A 24,211-nucleotide genomic window follows, 5' to 3' on the forward strand; every position below is an offset into this window, starting at 1 on the left:
GCTAGTGGGGGTGTAGAAGGTAGCTAGTGGGGGTGTAGAAGGTAGCTAGTAGGGGGTGTAGAAGGTAGCTAGTGGGGGTGTAGAAGGTAGCTAGTGGGGGTATAGAAGGTAGCTAATAGGGTTGTAGAAGGTAGCTAATAGGGTTGTAGAAGGTAGCTAGTGGGGGTGTAGAAGGTAGCTAGTGGGGGTATAGAAGGTAGCTAGTAGGGGTGTAGAAGGTAGCTAGTGGGGGTGTAGAAGGTAGCTAGTAGGGGTGTAGAAGGTAGCTAGTGGGGGTGTAGAAGGTAGCTAGTGTGGGTATAGAAGGTAGCAAGTAGGGGTATAGAAGGTAGATAGTAGGGGTGTAGAAGGTAACTAGTGGGGGTGTAGAAGGTAGCTAGTAGGGGTATAGAAGGTAGCTAGTAGGGGTGTAGAAGGTAGCTAGTGGGGGTGTAGAAGGTAGCTAGTAGGGGTGTAGAAGGTAGCTAGTGGGGGTATAGAAGGTAGCTAGTGGGGGTATAGAAGGTAGCTAGTGGGGGTGTAGAAGGTAGCTAGTGGGGGTGTAGAAGGTAACTAGTGGGGGTGTAGAAGGTAGTTAGTAGGGGTGTAGAAGGTAGCTAGTGGGGGTGTAGAAGGTAGCTAGTAGGGGTGTAGAAGGTAGCTAGTAGGGGTATAGAAGGTAGCTAGTAGGGGTGTAGAAGGTAGCTAGTGGGGGTGTAGAAGGTAGCTAGTAGGGGTATAGAAGGTAGCTAGTAGGGGTATAGAAGGTAGCTAGTAGGGGTGTAGAAGGTAGCTAGTAGGGGTATAGAAGGTAGCTAGTGGGGGTGTAGAAGGTAGCTAGTGGGGGTGTAGAAGGTAGCTAGTAGGGGTATAGAAGGTAGCTAGTAGGGGTGTAGAAGGTAGCAAGTAGGGGTGTAGAAGGTAGCTAGTGGGGGTATAGAAGGTAGCTAGTGGGGGTATAGAAGGTAGCTAATAGGGTTGTAGAAGGTAGCTAATAGGGTTGTAGAAGGTAGCTAGTGGGGGTGTAGAAGGTAGCTAGTGGGGGTATAGAAGGTAGCTAGTAGGGGTGTAGAAGGTAGCTAGTGGGGGTGTAGAAGGTAGCTAGTAGGGGTGTAGAAGGTAGCTAGTGGGGGTGTAGAAGGTAGCTAGTGGGGGTGTAGAAGGTAGCTAGTAGGGGTGTAGAAGGTAGCTAGTGGGGGTGTAGAAGGTAGCTAGTGGGGGTATAGAAGGTAGCTAATAGGGTTGTAGAAGGTAGCTAATAGGGTTGTAGAAGGTAGCTAGTGGGGGTGTAGAAGGTAGCTAGTGGGGGTATAGAAGGTAGCTAGTAGGGGTGTAGAAGGTAGCTAGTGGGGGTGTAGAAGGTAGCTAGTAGGGGTGTAGAAGGTAGCTAGTGGGGGTGTAGAAGGTAGCTAGTGTGGGTATAGAAGGTAGCAAGTATGGGTGTAGAAGGTAGCTAGTGTGGGTGTAGAAGGTAGCTAGTGGGGGTGTAGAAGGTAGATAGTGGGGGTGTAGAAGGTAGCTAGTGGGGGTGTAGAAGGTAGCTAGTGGGGGTGTAGAAGGTAGCTAGTGGGGGTGTAGAAGGTAGATAGTGGGGGTGTAGAAGGTAGCTAGTGGGGGTGTAGAAGGTAGCTAGTGGGGGTGTAGAAGTTAGCTAATAGGGTTGTAGAAGGTAGCTAATAGGGGTGTAGAAGGTAGCTAGTAGGGGTGTAGAAGGTAGCTAGTAGGGGTATAGAAGGTAGCTAGTGAGGGTGTAGAAGGTAGCTAGTGGGGGTGTAGAAGGTAGCTAATAGGGTTGTAGAAGGTAGCTAGTAGGGGTGTAGAAGGTAGCTAGTGGGGGTATAGAAAGTAGCTAGTGTGGGTATAGAAGGTAGCAAGTAGGGGTGTAGAAGGTAGCTAGTAGGGGTGTAGAAGGTAGCTAGTGGGGGTGTAGAAGGTAGCTAGTAGGGGTGTAGAAGGTAGCTAGTGGGGGTGTAGAAGGTAGCTAGTGGGGGTATAGAAGGTAGCTAGTAGGGGTGTAGAAGGTAGCTAGTGGGGGTGTAGAAGGTAGCTAGTGTGGGTATAGAAGGTAGCAAGTAGGGGTGTAGAAGGTAGCTAGTGGGGGTGTAGAAGGTAGCTAGTGGGGGTGTAGAAGGTAGCTAGTGGGGGTGTAGAAGGTAGCTAGTGGGGGTATAGAAGGTAGCTAATAGGGTTGTAGAAGGTAGCTAATAGGGTTGTAGAAGGTAGCTAGTGGGGGTGTAGAAGGTAGCTAGTAGGGGTGTAGAAGGTAGCTAGTGGGGGTGTAGAAGGTAGCTAGTGTGGGTATAGAAGGTAGCTAGTGGGGGTGTAGAAGGTAGCTAGTAGGGGTGTAGAAGGTAGCTAGTGGGGGTGTAGAAGGTAGCTAGTGTGGGTATAGAAGGTAGCAAGTAGGGGTGTAGAAGGTAGCTAGTATGGGTGTAGAAGGTAGCTAGTGTGGGTGTAGAAGGTAGCTAGTGGGGATGTAGAAGGTAGCTAGTGGGGGTGTAGAAGGTAGCTAGTGGGGGTGTAGAAGGTAGCTAGTTGGGGGGTAGAAGGTAGCTAATAGGGTTGTAGAAGGTAGCTAATAGGGGTGTAGAAGGTAGCTAGTAGGGGTGTAGAAGGTAGCTAGTGGGGGTGTAGAAGGTAGCTAATAGGGTTGTAGAAGGTAGCTAGTAGGGGTGTAGAAGGTAGCTAGTGGGGGTATAGAAGGTAGCTAGTGTGGGTATAGAAGGTAGCAAGTAGGGGTGTAGAAGGTAGCTAGTGAGGGTGTAGAAGGTAGCTAGTGGGGGTGTAGAAGGTAGCTAGTGGGGGTGTAGAAGGTAGCTAGTGTGGGTGTAGAAGGTAGCTAGTGGGGGTATAGAAGGTAGCTAATGGGGGTGTAGAAGGTAGCTAGTGGGGGTGTAGAAGGTAGCTAGTGGGGGTGTAGAAGGTAGCTAGTGTTGGGCCAGTGAAGCCGGTTGTGTATGGTGAGGTTAGAGGGAAGGAACACAAATCCCAAGTCTTCCACAACGCATCAATCAAACAGTGATTCCTTTTAAGACCCGCTTCCCCTCCTCAAATGCTGTGGGGTGTTACTGTAACCCAACCAATCAGGGACTCTGTTGACTCTATGTGCTGGAGGCACCAAAGAGAAAACAATAGGTCTGACAGGGAAGGGGCTGCTCCTGCCTACGGGCCCTACTCTCATCACCATTCAATCACTGTCTGTTTACACCATCTCTACTGCTGAATGAAACACGGCTCAGGGCTCCCCTGGGAACCTGCCCTGTCCAGCCTCCTCAGCCCCCTGCCTGGCCCTGCCCTGTCCAGCCTCCCCCACAGTCCCCTGCCTGGCCCTGCCCTGTCCTAACCCCCCTCTGCCTGGCTCCCCCACCCCCTGTCCTGTCCAGCCCTGTGGTTCACTGCCCTGCCTCTTGGATACATTTTGGGTGGGGGTGATAGGGGGAGGTGGGGGTGGAGGTGGTAGGGGTGGAGGTGGTAGGGGTGGAGGTGGGGGTGATAGGTGGTAGGGGTGGAGGTGGTAGGGGTGGAGGTGGTAGGGGCCTCTGTGGCTGATCACTTCACCATCAGGGCTCCATCAGCAGATCCCAGGGCAGACCCAGGGGTGTTCATGGTTCACTTCAGGCCCACAGTGCAGCGCCTGCCTGGCTGGAAGGGTGGAGTTGGAGGTGGAATATGGGTGGTTACTAGGCCCAAAAGATCCAGGGAGGGGTAGGCTAGGGCTAGAGGGGCTGAGGTGGATGTGGGGGTAGGGGGTTGGATGTAGGATAGGAGTGGTTAGTAGACCCAAGGATAGGAGTGGTTAGTAGACCCAAGGATAGGAGTGGTTAGTAGACCCAAGCTGGAGGGGAGGGAGACCTAGGTCAGGCAGAGCCGGGAAGGGCTGGAGGGGGTGGAGGTGGAGGTGAAGGTGGGGGTGGAGGTGGGGGTGGGAAGAATAGGGGTAGATAGTAGGTCCAGCAGATAAGCATAGATAAGATACGGGACAGGTTAATGGCGTCTGTTTCATGTCTTGTTCACGCTCCTCTGCAACACAACAAGCCAGCCACAGGACAACAGCAGTCTCTCTGCAACACAACAAGCCAGCCACAACAGCAGTCTCATCACAGCATCAGGGTTGGCAGGGAGCTTACTATACAACAGAAAGCACATATCCTGAAGGCAGGGCACACACACATACGCATACACACACACACACACACACACACACAGACACAGACACAGACACAGACACAGACACAGACACAGACACAGACACAGACACAGACACACACACACACACACACACACACACACACACACAGACACACAGACACACAGACACACACACACTCTCTCTGGGGAGGGTGTGTCAGCTGAGAGGGCAGTAAACTAGTACTTTAGATATATAGATATGACTGGGGCAACACCACGGCTTTTTTTTTCTTTGAAGCATGTGTCAATATTTGGCTGCTGTCAATTGAGGCTGTTGCCAGGGTGATGTGTTTCCAGGTCAAGATAAGCTAAGAGAAGAAATAGAAAGGATACGTGATCAATATAAAAAGGTCAGTTGGCGAGACAATGACAACTAAGACATATTAAAAAGGTGGGCGGGTATCAGTTGTGAGTACGTTTACATGAACGCGAATAATTCGATATTAAACTGATGATGGCAGTAGGCAGATTATGGCATTAGTCACGTAAACCCCTCACTCTGCTTATCTTAAAATCGGTAGAAATCTTTCAAATGATTAGGACATGTAAACCCCTTAATCAGAGTGTGTTTGGTCCGCGTGTGTTAGCCCGAGCAGCGCGAGTTCGGAAAAACTGAACGTGTGCATCTTACAAATAGTCTTCGCATACAAACTGTCCGAACTCAGAATGAAATATGCTTCACAAAAATAACATGTGGTAGAATGTTTATTTTGATTGCCGATTTTTTTGTTTGTTGCATTTATCTTTTTTAAAGTCCCATCAGGTAGCCTGATTTCAGATGTTCCGAATTATTACGGAAATCGTTCTTCTTGCACAGCATGTAAACGTTTAAATCAAACTATTATATTAATCGGACTATTCACAATAATCATATTATTTTGTGCATGTAACCGTACTCACCGTAACGCTATTACATTTACATTTACATTTTAGTCATTTAGCAGACGCTCTTAACCAGAGCGACTTACAGGAGCCTATTATATTAGATTAGTGCTGGTATATGTTTAGGAGGGTTTGCGATGGAAAATATATTCCATATTCTGAATAAAAAAGAAAGCCTGTACATTTGTCAAATTCATGTGTAAATAAAATATACAAATTATTAAAAAAAATAATAAAAAATGTAAAATGATCTTGAGTGGTCTATAATGGAAAGTGTTTAGGAACAAGTGCCTGTCACACTGCCAGTGGCCCCACACCGCCTGGACCCACACCGCCTGGCCCCACACCGCCTGGCCCCACACCGCCTGGCCCCACACCGCCTGGCCCCACACCGCCTGGACCCACACCGCCTGGCCCCACACCGCCTGGCCCCACACCGCCTGGCCCCACACCGCCTGGACCCACACCGCCTGGCCCCACACCGCCTGGACCCACACCGCCTGGACCCACACCGCCTGGACCCACACCGCCTGGCCCCACACCGCCTGGCCCCACACCGCCTGGCCCCACACCGCCTGGCCCCATACCGCCTGGCCCCACACCGCCTGGCCCCACACCGCTTGGCCCCACACCGCCTGGACCCACACCGCCTGGACCCACACCGCCTGGCCCCACACCGCCTGGCCCCACACCGCCTGGCCCCACACCGCCTGGCCCCACACCGCCTGGCCCCACATCGCCTGGCCCCACACCGCCTGGACCCACACCGCCTGGACCCACACCGCCTGGACCCACACCGCCTGGCCCCACACCGCCTGGCCCCACACCGCCTGGACCCACACCGCCTGGACCCACACCGCCTGGCCCCACACCGCCTGGCCCCACATCGCCTGGACCCACATCGCCTGGCCCCACACCGCTTGGCCCCACACCAACACTGGAAAAGATGAGTACTTCACAAGCGTGACATCATCAAGCAGCTGCCAACAAGGTGCCAACTTCTGTGCTGAAGTGCTGCGATAGCAGACAGACAGAATACACACATCACATGACAGATACAGTTAACCTAACTCATTTCAACATATCAAAAAATGAGAGAAGGGAACTAAACAAGAAAGTATCTTTGTGGGTCCTAAGCAGAGAGCTGCAGAGAGATTCTGAGTTCGCATTACGGTTTCAACACAACAAAAAGAAAGAAAGAGAAGAGAACCAACCAAACGTGTTTTTGAGGTCCTGACTCCTGAGTCTCGCTGTCTCTCGTAACTCCTAGCACTGTGTATCTGCTCCTAGCCAACCTGTGAAAAACAACATGAATGCTCTGTGGCACAGCTGCTACAGTGTGGCTCAGTTGGCAGAGCATGGCCCTTGCAAGACAAAGGTTGTGGGTTTGATTCCCATGGGGGACCAGTATGAAAATGTATTCAATCACTACTGTAAATCCCTCTAAATAAGAACATCTGCTAAATGTCTAAATAAATGCTCCAGTATCCCCAAGCCCCCTCCTGAACCAGCCAGCCCCCTCCTGAACCAGCCAGGCCAGCCCCCTCCTGAACCAGCCAGGCCAGCCCCCTCCTGAACCAGCCAGGCCAGCCCCCTCCTGAACCAGCCAGGCCAGCCCCCTCCTGAACCAGCCAGGCCAGGCCCCTCCTGAACCAGCCAGGCCAGGCCCCTTCTTTTATTAAACATTTTTGTACCCCCTTTTTCTCCCCAATTTCGTGATATCCAATTGCGATCCAATTACGATCTTGTCTCATCACTGCAACTCCCCAACGGGCTCAGGAGAGGCGACGGTCGAGTCATGCGTCCTCCAAGCCGCACTTCTTAACACCCGCTCGCTTAACCCGGAAGCCAGCTGCACCAATGTGTCAGAGGAAACACTGTTAAACTAATGACCGACGTCAGCTTGCAGGCGCCCGGCCCACCACAAGGAGTCGCTAGAGCACGATGAGCCAAGTAAAGCCCCCCAGGGCAAACCCTCCCCTAACCCGGATGACTCTCGGCCAATTGTGCGCCACCCTATGGGACTCCCGGTCACGGCCGGTTGTGACACAGCCTGGGATCAAACCCCAGGCTGTAGTGATGCCGCAACACTGCAATGCAGTGCCTTAGACCGCTGCACCACTCGGGAGGCCCGGCCAGGCCCCTTCTGAACCCAGTCCAGCCAGGCCCATTCTGAACCCAGTCCAGCCAGGCCCCTTCTAAACCCAGTCCAGCCAGGCCCCTCCTGAAATCAGTCCCAGTCCAGCCAGGCCCCTCCTGAAATCAGTCCCAGAGCACCCAATGCTTTTTCACTGCTCACCTTCTCCTCTCATTTTAAAGGGGAACACAACACAGGATTATCCCGGCATTCTTCTCCCTCTTTTTTTATACATTTGCCGGATCTAAAAACGCTTTCAGTGTAAATTTAAACGACTAAAACCAAATAGGAAGTGTGTAGAAAATATAATGGACATATATATTATATATTTTTTTATAATAGCCTATAGTCTTTACAATCAATGAAATAAAAGCTAGACAATCAGGCCCCCATTGATGTTGATATAATGTTTGAGCATTAGAACACAGCATTAGCCGTGGCAAAATACGTGAAATGGTAGGAAATGATCTTAAAAACTGGAAAATCTTCTCTCAGCTCCATGGCAAAATTGATAGAATTGCAGAATTGCAGGAGATTAGCTTTGAAACTGCTACATTTTCTCTCTGCCGCCAAGATATTTTGGACTTATTCTTTGGTGTGTGTGTGTGTGTGTTTTTTCATGGCCCAAACCCCTACCCTGCCTGCCTCCTGGCCTGCTCTGCGATGGGGCCTCACACAGGGGGGAGAGAGCAGAGACAGCCCCAGCTGGCTACAGCCCTCAGCTCTCAGTTAAAGGAGCTCGGCTGCTTTTCTTGTCAGAGCTCAAATTAGCCTCCATTATCAAAGCAGCTGGCGTCTGATTGGAAAGACCTACATATCAGTGCAACAGTCTACAGCTCTCATACAGCCTGCAATGTAAAACCATTACAATACACAGAGAGACAGGGATTACAAAAGCACTGGCACTGTTTTTAAAACATTCAATGAAATAGTTGCAAAACAAAACTTTGTCTTTACCAAATGTACATTAATTCTAAAAACAACTTCCTCGAACTACATACAAATCAGACAATAAGATTAGTGGATGCTGAACTGACTGTAAAAGTCAAATCAATAAGGTCAAATAATATTGTACTATAGACATCACTACTGGAGAATGAAAAACCTGTTGCTTGTAGCACAGAATTAATCTCCCTCCTCTCTCTCTTTCTCTCCCTCTCTTTCCCTCCCTCTCTCTGTCTCTCTCCCTCTCTCTGTCTCTCTCTCTCTCTCCCCCTCTCCCTCTCCCTCTCCCTCTCCCTCCCCCTCTTTCATTACATCCATGATTCAGGGTCCCACCAGGCTGCTGCATTCAAGACTTATAAATCTTCAAAGAGCTTAACCCATCTGAGCCGCTTCCCCTACTCAGCTGCCCCACTCCTTCCTCCTTCTCCCCCTCTCCTCAGCTCTCCCTTTCTCCTCATCTCTCCCTCCCTCCCTGCTTTTGCTTCTGGGCCGTGCCCCCCCCCACCCCCCCTTGTTTTGTGCCTAAAAAAATATAATATATATATTTTTTGTAAATAGCACCCCTTGTGTGCACTTCCAGTAATACTGTATACTCCGGTATGGTATAGAAACGGTATGATGGTATGAAAATCTGGATACCACCCAACCCTAGTGTGTGTGTTCCCGGGCGAGCTTCCCTGGGGAACAGGCTCAGTAATGAAGGGATGTCTCCTCAAGTTAATGAGCCAGAGAAATGAGCAGGACCCATCATCTCTATGAGCCCACACACACAAACACACACACACAAACACACACACGTGTTTTACTATCGTTGTGGGGACCAAATCATTCATTCCATTTCAAATTCCTATTTTCCCTGACCCCTAACCCTAAACCTAACTCTTAACCTAACCCTAACCTTAACCCTAACTCATAACCCAAAACCTAACCCCTAACCCTAATTCTAACCCTAACCCTAATTGTAAACCTAAACCTAACCCCTAAGTCTAAATTAGCCTTTTTCCTTATCGGGTATGACGCTACAAGCTTGGGACACCTGTATTTTGGGAGTTTCTCCCATTCTTCTCTGCAGATCCTCTCAAGCTCTGTCAGGTTGGATGGGGAGCGTTGCTGCACAGCTATTTTCAGGTCTCTCCAGAGATGTTCGATCTGGTTCAAGTCCGGGCTCTGGCTGGGCCACTCAAGGACATTCAGAGACTTGTCCCGAAGCCACTCCAGCATTGTCTTGGCTGTGTGCTTAGGGTCATTGTCCTGTTGGAAGGTGAACCTTCGCCCCAGTCTGAGGTCCTGAGCGCTTTGGAGCAGGTTTTCATCAAGGATGTCTCTGTACTTTGCTCCGTTAATCTTTCCCTCGATCCTGACTAGTCTCCCAGTCCTTGCCGCTGAAAAACATCCCCACAGCATGATGCTGCCGCCACCATGCTTCACCGCAGATGTGACGCTTGGCAATCAGGTCAAAGAGTTCAATGTTGGTTTCATCAGACCAGAGAATCTTGTTTCTCATGGTCTGAGAGTCATTTAGGTGCCTTTTGGCAAACTCCAAGCGTGTCATGTGCCTTTTACTAAGGAGTGGCTTCCGTCTGGCCACTCTACTATAAAGGCCTGATTGGTGGAGTGCTGCAGAGATGGTTGTCCTTCTGGAAAGTTCTCCCATCTCCACAGAGGAACTCTGGAGCTCTGTCAGAGTGACCATCGGGTTCTTGGTCACCTCCCTGACCAAGGCCCTTCTCTCCCGATTGCTCAGTTTGGCCGAGCGGCCAGCTCTAGGAAGAGTCTTGGTGGTTCCAAACTTCTTCCATTTAAAATGATGGAGGCCACTGTGTTCTTGGGGACCTTCAATGCTGCAAAAACATTTTGGTACCCTTCCCCAGATCTGCGCCTCAACACAATCATGTCTCGGAGCTCTACGGACAATTCCTTCGTCCTCATGGCTTGGTTTTTGCTCTGACATGCACTGTCAACTGTGGGACCTTATATAGACAGGTGTGTGCCTTTCCAAATCATGTCCAATCAATTGAATTTACCACAGGTGGAATCCAATCAAGTTGTGTCTCAAGGATGATCAATGGAAACAGGATGCACCTGAGCTCAATATCGAGTCTCACAGCAAAGGGTCTGAATACTTATGTAAATAAGGTATTTCTGTTTTTTATTTTTAATAGATTTTGCAAACATTTCTAAAAATCTGTTGTTGCTTTGTCATTATGGTGTATTTTGTGTAGATTGATGAGGATGATTTATTTTACAACCATTTTAGAATAAGGCTGTAACGTAACAAAATATGGAAAAATTAAAGGGGTCTGAATACTTTCCGAATGCACTGTATGTGGTTTTCTTGCCTACCTTAGTTAAATGCACTGACTGTCCTCTCTGGATAAGAAAGTATTCAAAATGACCTAAATGCAGATGATTAAGGCTGGAGGATGAGGCCAGAGACCCCCAGCAGGATGGTCTGCTCATTAAGGCTGGAGGATGAGGCCAGAGACCCCCAGCAGGATGGTCTGCTCATTAAGGCTGGAGGATGAGGCCAGAGACCCCCAGCAGGATGGTCTGCTCATTAAGGCTGGAGGATGAGGCCAGAGACCCCCAGCAGGATGGTCTGCTCATTAAGGCTGGAGGATGAGGCCAGAGACCCCCAGCAGGATGGTCTGCTCATTAAGGCTGGAGGATGAGGCCAGAGACCCCCAGCAGGATGGTCTGCTCATTAAGGCTGGAGGATGAGGCCAGAGACCCCCAGCAGGATGGTCTGCTCATTAAGGCTGGAGGATGAGGCCAGAGACCCCCAGCAGGATGGTCTGCTCATTAAGGCTGGAGGATGGTCTGCTCATTAAGGCTGGAGGATGGTCTGCTCATTAAGGCTGGAGGATGGTCTGCTCATTAAGGCTGGAGGATGGTCTGCTCATTAAGGCAGGAGGATGGTCTGCTCATTAAGGCAGGAGGATGGTCTGCTCATTAAGGCAGGAGGATGGTCTGCTCATTAAGGCAGGAGGATGGTCTGCTCATTAAGGCAGGAGGATGGTCTGCTCATTAAGGCTGGAGGATGGTCTGCTCATTAAGGCAGGAGGATGGTCTGCTCATTAAGGCTGGAGGACGGTCTGCTCATTAAGGCTGGAGGACGGTCTGCTCATTAAGGCTGGAGGACGGTCTGCTCATTAAGGCAGGAGGATGGTCTGCTCATTAAGGCAGGAGGATGGTCTGCTCATTAAGGCAGGAGGATGGTCTGCTCATTAAGGCAGGAGGATGGTCTGCTCATTAAGGCAGGAGGATGGTCTGCTCATTAAGGCAGGAGGATGGTCTGCTCATTAAGGCTGGAGGATGGTCTGCTCATTAAGGCTGGAGGATGGTCTGCTCATTAAGGCAGGAGGATGGTCTGCTCATTAAGGCAGGAGGATGGTCTGCTCATTAAGGCAGGAGGATGGTCTGCTCATTAAGGCTGGAGGACGGTCTGCTCATTAAGGCTGGAGGACGGTCTGCTCATTAAGGCTGGAGGACGGTCTGCTCATTAAGGCAGGAGGACGGTCTGCTCATTAAGGCTGGAGGACGGTCTGCTCATTAAGGCTGGAGGACGGTCTGCTCATTAAGGCTGGAGGACGGTCTGCTCATTAAGGCAGGAGGACGGTCTGCTCATTAAGGCAGGAGGACGAGGCCAGAGACCCCAGCAGCCTACAGATAACCACTGAGCACATCTGAACATTTAGAACGTGAACATATGTGGCAGTAGTGCATCAGTAAATCTATGTTCATTTCACTCTTCACCTCAGATGGCACGGGTTTGGTCAAATACGCAAACAATTGTGCTTGATGGTAAAGTTGTTGTGAGTAGAGCAGCCTCACCGCAGGCCTCTCTCCGGTTGGTGGCCTATTTGATTAAACTGCAGCATTTTTTACAAGCCGTGTCCTTGGTTCCTTCATTGTCAAAGACAACTCCATAAAATTGAGCTTTGTTAATGTTAGTGAAGGATCCTTGGCTGCAACAAAGACGTTGCAATTCCTCTATTGAAGGCTTCTTCATTTTAGCCTACTAACGTAGGCTGGCATCTGAGGTAGCCTGGTGGCTGGCATCTGAGGTAGCCTGGTGGCTGGCATCTGAGGTAGCCTGGTGGCTGGCATCTGAGGTAGCCTGGTGACTGGCATCTGAGGTAGCCTGGTGGCTGGCATCTGAGGTAGCCTGGTGGCTGGCATCTGAGGTAGCCTGGTGGCTGGCATCTGAGGTAGCCTGGTGGCTGGCATCTGAGGTAGCCTGGTGACTGGCATCTGAGGTAGCCTGGTGGCTGGCATCTGAGGTAGCCTGGTGACTGGCTACCACTGGAGCGAGGCGGACGTGAGCCGACAGAAGGGGGAGGGGGGGTTAATGACCGTTAGGTGTATTTATTTCTCAAAGCCTTCACGGTTGTTTTCTTAATGAAATGCTACACATGACATATTTCCGCCCCCAAAAAACTATGTTTATTACTTTTCCTGTACTGCCCATTCATGTGGTCTGTTGATCCTGTCCCATCCTGTCCCAAACATGACTCTAGAACTTCACTCCCATTCCTGCAAGACCCGCGGGAATCCTCTTCCCGTGTCAACCTCTACTGAGCAGCAACCCATGTACCTGTGCCTGTCACCATACAGCTAAATCCCGTGGCTGGAGAGAACGCTCCACACCCCAGCTACCTGTGCCTGTCAACATACAGCTAAATCCCATGGCTGGAGAGAACGCTCCACACCCCAGCTACCTGTGCCTGTCACCATACAGCTAAATCCCATGGCTGGAGAGAACGCTCCACACCCCAGCTACCTGTGCCTGTCACCATACAGCTAAATCCCATGGCTGGAGAGAACGCTCCACACCCCAGCTACCTGTGCCTGTCACCATACAGCTAAATCCCATGGCTGGAGAGAACGCTCCACACCCCAGCTACCTGTGCCTGTCACCATACAGCTAAATCCCATGGCTGGAGAGAACGCTCCACACCCCAGCTACCTGTGCCTGTCACCATACAGCTAAATCCCATGGCTGGAGAGAACGCTCCACACCCCAGCTACCTGTGCCTGTCACCATACAGCTAAATCCCATGGCTGGAGAGAACGCTCCACACCCCAGCTACCTGTGCCTGTCACCATACAGCTAAATCCCATGGCTGGAGAGAACGCTCCACACCCCAGCTACCTGTGCCTGTCACCATACAGCTAAATCCCATGGCTGGAGAGAACGCTCCACACCCCAGCTACCTGTGCCTGTCACCATACAGCTAAATCCCGTGGCTGGAGAACGCTCCACACCCCAGCTACCTGTGCCTGTCACCATACAGCTAAATCCCATGGCTGGAGAGAACGCTCCACACCCCAGCTACCTGTGCCTGTCACCATACAGCTAAATCCCATGGCTGGAGAGAACGCTCCACACCCCAGCTACCTGTGCCTGTCACCATACAGCTAAATCCCATGGCTGGAGAGAACGCTCCACACCCCAGCTACCTGTGCCTGTCACCATACAGCTAAATCCCATGGCTGGAGAGAACGCTCCACACCCCAGCTACCTGTGCCTGTCACCATACAGCTAAATCCCATGGCTGGAGAGAACGCTCCACACCCCAGCTACCTGTGCCTGTCACCATACAGCTAAATCCCATGGCTGGAGAGAACGCTCCACACCCCAGCTACCTGTGCCTGTCACCATACAGCTAAATCCCATGGCTGGAGAGAACGCTCCACACCCCAGCTACCTGTGCCTGTCACCATACAGCTAAATCCCATGGCTGGAGAGAACGCTCCACACCCCAGCTACCTGTGCCTGTCACCATACAGCTAAATCCCATGGCTGGAGAGAACGCTCCACACACCAGCTACCTGTGCCTGTCACCATACAGCTAAATCCCATGGCTGGAGAGAACGCTCCACACCCCAGCTACCTGTGCCTGTCACCATACAGCTAAATCCCATGGCTGGAGAGAACGCTCCACACCCCAGCTACCTGTGCCTGTCACCATACAGCTAAATCCCGTGGCTGGAGAGAACGCTCCACACCCCAGCTACCTGTGCCTGTCACCATACAGCTAAATCCCATGGCTGGAGAGAACGCTCCACACCCCAGCTACCTGTGCCTGTCACCATACAGCTAAATCCCATGGCTGGAGAGAACGCTCCACACACCAGCTACCTGTGCCTGTCACCAGCTCACCAGGCCACCAGAGGCTGCAGCATCACAGCCGACCTCACACATTCATTCCCAAGGATTAGCTAAGGGGCTAACTCAGCTATTGTTCAAACACTGAAATGGCTAACGTCTAGGCCTAACACTTAAATACTCAAACTTAGCCGCTGTCTGAGTTCTGGACTATAGGGAGAGCTGTGTATGCTGTCCAAACTCCTCCCATCAACTTTCAATACGCGGAATCAATTGGAAATGACTGGAAAGTGGCTTAAGGTCTCATGTAAAACGTTCTGTTGTTGTTGATGCTGCTACTTTTCCTCTCCCAGACTCTGTGAAGCCATGTAGTAGCAGTGGACCAAGAGGGGATGTTGAAATGTGGTTAGAAAGATGATGTCATAGTCTGACTAGTCACTGCAGGCAGAGCCATATGGTCTCACAGTGAAATGAACTGTGACTGCATATTGAATTAAAGTGAGTTTAATCATGGTTACGTGTCCAGCGTGAATACTGAAGGAATACTAAAGGAATACTAAAGGAGTACTAAAGGAGTACTAAAGGAGTACTAAAGGAATACTAAATGAATGCTAAAGGAGTGCTAAAGGAGTACTAAAGGAATACTAAAGGAGTACTAAAGGAGTAGTAAAGGAGTACTAATGTAATACTAAAGGAATACTAAATGAATACTATAGGAGTACTAAATGAATACTAAAGGAATACTAAAGGAATATTAAATGAATGCTAAAGGAGTACTAAAGGAGTACTAACGGAGTACTAAACGAGTACTAAGGGAATAGTAAAGGAGTACTAAATGAGTACTAAATGAGTACTAAAGGAGTACTAAGGGAATAGTAACGGAGTACTAAAGGAGTACTAAAGGAATACTAAAGGAGTACTAAATGAGTAGTAAAGGAGTACTAAAAGAATACTAAAGGAGTACTAAATGAATACTAAAGGAGTACTAAATGAATACTAAAGGAGTACTAAAGGAGTACTAAGGGAATAGTAAAGGAGTAGTAAAGGAGTACTAAAGGAATGCTAAAGGAATACTAAAGGAGTACTAAAGGACTACTAAAGGACTACCAAAGGAGTACTAAAGGAGTACTATGTAACAAAAAAGGTTAATACTAAAGTAATAACAGTGTTACTAGACAGGAATAAGACCAACGTGTGAAGTGTTACCTAACAGGCTGAGAGGTGTCGATTACAGAAATGAGAGATGTGTTTGTGTGTTTTCTCACCGTAGCGCGGGTCGAGTCGCGGGTCGAGCCAGGAGGTGGTTTTGTTCTTGTGGTTGATGTAGTAGATCTCTCCCTCTGAGGTGATGGCCTGTTCCCAGCAGTCAGGAAGAGGACCTGAGAGAGGACAGGGACACACACACAGGGAGGTTAGGCTGGGGCTGGGCTGGACAGGCAGGGTGTGGAAGCAGGGTTGCATCACAGAGTGATACTGACTCGATCAGCAACAGCTAGTTACAGGAAAACACACCAATAAAGATAGAAGCAAAAAGTCATCTGGATGGGTGTGCTAAACATCTGGATGGGTGTGCTAAACATCTGGATGGGTGTGCTAAACATCTGTTTAAAATATAGCTGGATCAGTCATTATAGCCATCAACAGGCTCCAAGCAAGGTTCCACCATTAGACTAAATTGTGATGGCCCAAATAACAGCTATTATTGAATGAATAAAGTTACATATTTAAATGAACATAAGAATATGTTATCTGAAAAAAAGCAACCATTGCTGAGATGTTAAAATAATACAAGCTATGAAAGTGATGTCATGCTGATATAGGTAAATAAAGGGTCAAGGGTCAAGGGTCAATATAAGAAAACGAACCCCACGAACAGAAAAAAAACTATAACCTATTCAGAAGTAGTGTAGGAATGGTTGCCAGTGACGACAGATAAAAGTGCCGATCACAGAGGACAAACATGTTGATAATAATAATATGCCATTTTAGCAGACGCTAATATCCAAAGCGACTTACAGTCATGCGTGCATACATTTTTTACGTATGGGTGGTCCCGGGGATCGAACCCACTACCCTGGGCGTTACAAGCGCCGTGCTCTACCAGCTGAGCTACAGAGGACCACAGCCGTGGGGATATGGTTCCATGTTGAACTAGTCTTGTTCCACCTCCGGGTGTTCGTATCCTGGGGAGAAGAAGTTCACCAGGACCCTATCTGAGGCGGCTCACTAACACGAGTTACAAGTATCAAAGTTGAATTAGTCGTATGTACAGGATACACATGGTATACGTGTGGTCCTCTGTAGCTCAGCTGGTAGAGCACGGCGCTTGTAACGCCCAGGGTAGTGGGTTCGATCCCCGGGACCACCCATACACAAAAAAATAAAAATAATGTATGCACGCATGACTGTAAGTCGCTTTGGATAAAAGCGTCTGCTAAAATGGCATATTATTATATACCGTCCAACAAAATGTGTGCTGGTTCCTCCTGGACAATGCAACAACAATAAGAAGTAATAAAATATACGAATATGAACATGAAGAAAATGTCTCAGTAGAATAGGATAAACATTTTAGCATCAGTATAATACAGGAAGGCTGAATTTATAGTCCAATATTTACACGTGTTTTGGGGAAGGGGGGATTGAGTGGCAAGTATTTAGCAATCATAATAAGAGTCTGGTAGCAGCAGTTGTGATGTGTGTGTAGCATGAATGTATAGGTGTGTGTGTGTTTGTGTGTGTGTGAGTGAATGAGTGCATTTGTTCTAAGGTGTAGACAATCAGAGCAGGTGGTCAGTCCAGTTCCAGTGTTCAGCAGTCTGATGGCTTGTAGATAGAAACTGTCTCTGAGCCTGTTGGTATCAGACCTCATGCTCCAATACAGTCTGATGGCTTGTAGATAGAAACTGTCTCTGAGCCTGTTGGTATCAGACCTCATGCTCCAATACAGTCTGATGGCTTGTAGATAGAAACTGTCTCTGAGCCTGTTGGTATCAGACCTCATGCTCCGATACAGTCTGATGGCTTGTAGATAGAAACTGTCTCTGAGCCTGTTGGTATCAGACCTCATGCTCCAATACAGTCTGATGGCTTGTAGATAGAAACTGTCTCTGAGCCTGTTGGTATCAGACCTCATGCTCCAATACAGTCTGATGGCTTGGAGATAGAAACTGTCTCTGAGCCTGTTGGTATCAGACCTCATGCTCCAATACAGTCTGATGGCTTGTAGATAGAAACTGTCTCTGAGCCTGTTGGTATCAGACCTCATGCTCCGATACAGTCCTCCAAACGAGCTTCAATGCCATACAACAATCCTTCAGTAGCCTTCAACTGCTCTTAAACACTAGTAAAACTAAATGCATGCTTTTCAATCGAACGCTGCTAGCACCCGCCCACCCGACTAGAATCACCACTCTCGACGGGTCTGACCTAGAGTATGTGGACAACTACAAATATCTAGGTGTCTGGTTAGACTGTAAACTCAACTTCCAGACTCACATAAAGAATCTCCAATCCAAAGTTAAATCTAGAATCGGCTTCCTATTTCGCAACAAAGCCTCCTTCACTCATGCTGCCAAACATGCCCTCGTAAAACTGACTATCCTACCGATCCTTGACTTCGGCGATGTCATTTACAAAATAGCCTCCAACACTCTACTCAGCAAATTGGATGTAGTCTATCACAGTGCCATCCGTTTTGTCTCCAAAGCCCCATACACTACCCACCACTGTGACCTGTACGCTCTTGTTGGCTGGTCCTCACTACATGTTCGTCGTCAAACCCACTGGCTCCAGGCCATCTATAAATCACTGCTAGGCAAATCCCCGCCTTATCTTAGCTCATTGGTCACCATAGCAGCACCCACCCGTAGTCTGCGCTCCAGCAGGTATATCTCACTGGTCATTCCCAAAGCCAACACCTCCTTTGGCCGCCATTCCTTCCAGTTCTCTGCTGCCAATGACTGGAACGAATTGCAAAACTCTCTGAAGCTGGAGACTCTTATCTCCCTCAATAACTTTAAGCATCAGTTGTCAGAGCACCTTACCGATCACTGCACCTGTACACAGCCCATCTGAAATTAGCCCACCCAACTACCTCATCCCTATATTGTTATTTATTTTGCTCTTTTGCACCCCAGTATCTCTATTTGCACATCATCTCTTGCACATCTAGCATTCCAGTGTTAATACTATTGTAATTATTCTGCACTATGGCCTATTTATTGCCTTACCTCCATAACTTGCTACATTTGCACACACTGTATATATATTTTCTGTTGTATTTCTGACTTTATGTTTTTTTTTACCCCATATGTAACTCTGTGTTGTTTTTATTGCACTACTTTGCTTTATCTTGGCCAGGTCGCAGTTGTAAATGAGAACCTGTTCTCAACTGGCTTACCGGGTTAAATAAAGGTGAAATAAAAAAAAATAAAAAAAAATGTCTGATGGCTTGTAGATAGAAACTGTCTCTGAGCCTGTTGGTATCAGACCTCATGCTCCAATACAGTCTGATGGCTTGTAGATAGAAACTGTCTCTGAGCCTGTTGGTATCAGACCTCATGCTCCGGTACAGTCTGATGGCTTGGAGATAGAAACTGTCTCTGAGCCTGTTGGTATCAGACCTCATGCTCCAATACAGTCTGATGGCTTGTAGATAGAAACTGTCTCTGAGCCTGTTGGTATCAGACCTCATGCTCCAATACAGTCTGCGTAGCTCCTGCTTTCTAGGGAGTTTTTCCAAGCCACTGTGCTTCTGCCTCTGCATTGCTTGCTGTTCGGGGTTTTAGGCTGGATGTCTGCATTTTTTAAAAAATTTTAGCAGACGCTCTTATCCAGAGCGACTTACAGTTAGTGAGTGCATACATTATTTTTTACTTTTTTTCATACTGGCCCCCCGTGGGAATCGAACCCACAACCCTGGCGTTGCAAATGCCATGCCCTATCAACTGAGCTACATCCCTGCCGGCCATTCCCTCCCCTACCCTGGACGACGCTGGGCCAATTGTGCGCCACCCAATTGTTCCTTGACTAATGACAGCGGGACAATTATTGGCCGCCATCCTGAGTTGATTAAACATTATAACCTAATATGGCGAACATTATTCTTGATCTAGTAGGTTACATTTTACATTTTAGTCATTTAGCAGACGCTCTTTTCCAGAGCGACTTACAGGAGCAATTAGGGTTAAGTGCCTTGATCAAGGGCAGATCGACAGATTTTTCACCTAGTCGGCTCGGGGGATTAGAACCAGCGACCTTTCGGTTACTGGCACAACGCTCTTAACCACTAAGCTACCTGCCGCCCAGTTAAAATAAATGATAAGAATACCACATGGATCCCCAGTCAACCATGGGGTTTGGTACACGCTTAGAAGAAAAGGTTCCAAAAGGGTTCTGGCTATCCCCATAGGATAATCCTTTTGGGTTCCATGTAGAACCCTCTGTAGAAAGGGTTCTACATGGAACCCTAAAAGGTTCTACTTGGAACCAAAAAAGTTATACCGGCAACCAAAAAGGGTTATTCAAAGGGTTCTTCAATGGGGACAGCCGAAGAACCCATTAAGGTTATAGACAGTACCTTTTTTCTAAGAGTGTAAGATTCAACCAGAGCTATTCAAAAAAGTTGCACCTTGTAGCAAACTGAAGCCCAACGCACAAAACCACTCCAGAGATGAAAACTTCCCCTTCAGGTGGTCTGAGATCTTATCCATTAAAAAAGCTCATTTTGCTTTTAGTTTAACTCAAAAGGTCTGTGAATACACTGATCGCTAGCGGTGCTCATGATGTTCTGCTGCTGGACTGGTACAGGGCTGCCCGTGTGTGTGAGTGTGAGTGTGAGTGTGAGTGTGTGTGTGTGTGTGTGTGTGTGTGTGTGTGTGTGTGTGTACTGACCACTAGCAGTGCTCATGATGTTCTGCTGCTGGACTGGTACAGGGCTGGTGGGAGGGGCCTGGTTCATCTGTAGGAGGGCCTTACGAGGGTCCTGCCAGGTGGTCGACTGGTCAAGATGGCTGCACAGAGAGAGAAGAGATGAGTTCATCACTGAACAAAATGAGCAAGTTTGATTATGAACTTTCAGTGCCTTCGCAGAATTCTACTGTCAGATTCATGGAAATTAGTGCAAGATCTAGAACTGTACTGTTATTGGTATGAGGAGTCATTCACAGTTCCAACAAACGTTTGGAGAGGTTCCAATTTAATCCGGGTTTGACCAGATAATGGAAGCCTATGAGGCTGTGGCAGACGCCCTCGAACCTTGAACAGCTCCGTATCCTAAATGATGGTCTATATCAGTGGACGTCCCATCCTATGTTGTGCTTATAGACACCTAGAGGTTGTGTCCCAAAACGTCACCTTATTCCCTTTATTCATAGGCTGCACCTCCGTCACTCGGTCGCGTCTTGACATTGTCATGAACGTTCTCAAGCCGCCCTCTACCGGCCGCGCCATAGTGGTGCCCTGAAGTGGCGATGAGCCCAGTCATTCTGGACGGAGGCTAACTACCGTTTAGTCTAAATTACACTATAGTGCCTGGAAATACGATGCCATTGCTAAAGTAGTCAAATGTTTAGCAAGAAACAACTTTGCCAGTATTATCATGTCGTCAAATGTACTTTAGACAGATGGCAATGTTGTCATTAGCTAGCAAAGTTCGTCAAAAATAGCTAGCAATGCTAACGTTAGCTAGCTAAAATCCGGTGGCCTCCCCTCAATCTTAGCTAGCTAGCTAACGCTATACGGCATCTAAAGTCAATCTGGTGACATCAAAATGATGACAAAAGGTTTCTCTACTAATTATTTGCCTCCTTTTGAATGTCATAGTATTTCAATGCCACTGTAATGTACTTTTGATGAAATATTCATCAGCGCTCGTTGACGACGCTTTGAGTAGAATGCTCAGTCGGGCATCAGTCCAAAACGAATGTTCAAAACAGTATTGTGACGAAACATGCAACCGGTGAATAGTGCACTACTTTTGACCAGTGCCCATAGGGTAGTGCCTTATATAGTGAATAGGGTGTGATTTGGGACTGAACAATAGATAATTATAGAGCGTCCCTTTAGGGAGGGGACCCCACAAACTGAACTACTGTATAGAGCGTCCCTTTAGGGAGGGGACCCCACAAACTGAACTACTGTCTTTCCTCCCACACATAGGAGGTTTACAGAACATTTTCAACACCTTCAGCCTGTAATATATATTGTAAAGCAAACACAACTCAACAGCTTCAGCCTGTAATATATATTGTAAAGCAAACACAACTCAACAGCTTCAGCCTGTAATATATATTGTAAAGCAAACACAACTCAACAGCTTCAGCCTGTAATATATATTGTAAAGCAAACACAACTCAACAGCTTCAGCCTGTAATATATATTGTAAAGCAAACACAACTCAACACCTTCAGCCTGTAATATATATTGTAAAGCAAACACAACTCAACACCTTCAGCCTGTAATATATATTGTAAAGCAAACACAACTCAACACCTTCAGCCTGTAATAGATATTGTAAAGCAAACACAACTCAACACCTTCAGCCTGTAATAGATATTGTAAAGCAAACACAACTCAACACCTTCAGCCTGTAATATATATTGTAAAGCAAACACAACTCAACACCTTCAGCCTGTAATAGATATTGTAAAGCAAACACAACTCAACACCTTCAGCCTGTAATATATATTGTAAAGCAAACACAACTCAACACCTTCAGCCTGTAATATATATTGTAAAGCAAACACAACTCAACACCTTCAGCCTGTAATATATATTGTAAAGCAAACACAACTCAACACCTTCAGCCTGTAATATATATTGTAAAGCAAACACAACTCAACACCTTCAGCCTGTAATAGATATTGTATTTGTATTTATTATGGATCCCCATTAGTTCCTGCCAAGGCAGCAGCTACTCTTCCTGGGGTTTATTATGGATCCCCATTAGTTCCTGCCAAGGCAGTAGCTACTCTTCCTGGGGTCCAGCAAAATTAAGGCAGTTTATACAAATTTTAAAACATTACAATACATTCACAGATTTCACAACACACTGTGTGCCCTCAGGCCCCTACTCCACCACTACCACATATCTACAGTACAAACTCCATGTGTACGTGTGTGTATAGTGCGTATGTTATTGTGTGTGTGTGTGCATGTGTCTGTGTCTATGTTTGTGTTGCTTCACAGTCCCCGCTGTTCCATAAGGTGTATTTTTATCTGTTTTTATATCAAATTTTACTGCTTGCATCAGTTACTTGATGTGGAATAGAGTTCCATGTAGTCATGGCTCTATGTAGTACTGTGCGCCTCCCATAGTCTGTTCTGGACTTGGGGACTGTGAAGAGACCTCTGGTGGCATGTCTTGTGGGGTATGCATGGGTGTCTGAGCTGTGTGCTAGTAGTTCAAACAGACAGCTCGGTGCATTCAACATGTCAATACCCCTCACAAATACAAGTAGTGATGAAGTCAATCTCTCCTCCACTTTGAGCCAGGAGAGATGGACATGCATATTATTAATATTAGCTCTCTGTGTACATCCAAGGGCCAGCCGTGCTGCCCTGTTCTGAGCCAATTGTAATTTTCCTAAGTCCCTTTTTGTGGCACCTGACCACATGACTGAACAGTAGTCCAGGTGTGACAAAACTAGGGCCTGTAGGACCTGCCTTGTTGATAGTGCTGTTAAGAAGGTAGAGCAGCGCTTTATTATGGACATACTTCTCCCCATCTTAGCTACTGTTGTATCAATATGTTTTGACCATGACAGTTTACAATCCAGGGTTATTCCAAGCAGTTTAGTCACTTCAACTTGCTCAATTTCCACATTATGTATTACAAGATTTACTTGAGGTTTAGTGAATGATTTGTCCCAAATACAATACTTTTAGATTTAGAAATATTTAGGACTAACTTATTCCTTGCCACCCATTCTGAAACTAACTGCAGCTCTTTGTTAAGTGTTGCAGTCATTTCAGTTGCTGTAGTAGCTGTCATGTATAGTGTTGAGTCATCCGCATACATAGACACACTGGCTTTATTCAAAGCCAGTGGCATGTCATTAGTAAAGATTGAAAAAAGTAAGGGGCCTAGACAGCTGCCCTGGGGAATTCCTGATTCTACCTGGATTATGTTGGAGAGGCTTCCACTAAAGAACACCCTCTGTGTTCTGTTAGACAGGTAACTCTTTATCCACAATATAGCAGGGGCTGTAAAGCCATAACATATACGTTTTTCCAGCAGCAGACTATGATCGACAATGTCAAAAGCCGCACTGAAGTCTAACAAAACAGCCCCCACAATCTTTTTATCATCACTTTCTCTCAGCCAATCATCAGACATTTGCGTAAGTGCTGTGTAAGTACTGTGAAATAGCATTGTTTCTGGTCAAACACAATTTTTTCCAAAAGTTTACTAAGGGTTGGAACAGGCTGCTTGGTTACTTGAGCCAGTAAAGGGGGCTTTAGTATTCTTAAGTAGCGGAATGACTTTTGCTTCCCTCCAGGTCTGGGGGCACACACTTTCTAGTTGGCTTAAATTGAAAATATGGCAAATAATTTTACATCTAAGTTGTCAGACACCAGTGTTTGTAAGTTTGCTAAGTTTGCTAATAGTTGGCAATATCAGTTGGTTTTGTGACAAATGTGCCATCTGATTCAATGAATGATGGAGCTGAGTTTGCCTTTTTTCCCAAAATGTCATTGAATGTGCTCCAAAGCTTTTTACTATAATTCTTTATGTCATTTATCTTTGTTTCATAGTGTAGTTTCTTCTTCTTTTTATTCAGTTTAGTCACATGATTTATCAATTTGCAATACTTTTGCCAATCGGTTGTGCAGCCAGACTTATTTGCCATTCGTTTTGCCTCATCCCTCTCAACCCTACAATTTTTAAATTCCTCATCAATCCACGGGTATTTAACAGTTTTTACAGTCATTTTCTTAATGGGTGCTTATTAGTAACTGGAATA

At 47.4% G+C, this 24,211-nt stretch overlaps 1 protein-coding gene across 1 annotated transcript in view; it reads right to left on the reverse strand.

Annotated features, from left to right (window-relative positions):
* The window catches only part of LOC121566823 (transcriptional coactivator YAP1), a 97,893-nt gene that overhangs the window by 33,185 nt on the left and 40,497 nt on the right, over positions 1-24,211 (reverse strand). Inside the window, 2 exon segments of the mRNA XM_041876703.2 lie at positions 15,509-15,622; positions 20,139-20,257. Of these exon segments, the coding sequence (XP_041732637.2) occupies positions 15,509-15,622; positions 20,139-20,257 (233 nt within the window).

The sequence above is a fragment of the Coregonus clupeaformis genome, chromosome 5, assembly GCF_020615455.1.
Source record: "Coregonus clupeaformis isolate EN_2021a chromosome 5, ASM2061545v1, whole genome shotgun sequence".
NCBI classification, from domain to species: domain Eukaryota; kingdom Metazoa; phylum Chordata; class Actinopteri; order Salmoniformes; family Salmonidae; genus Coregonus; species Coregonus clupeaformis.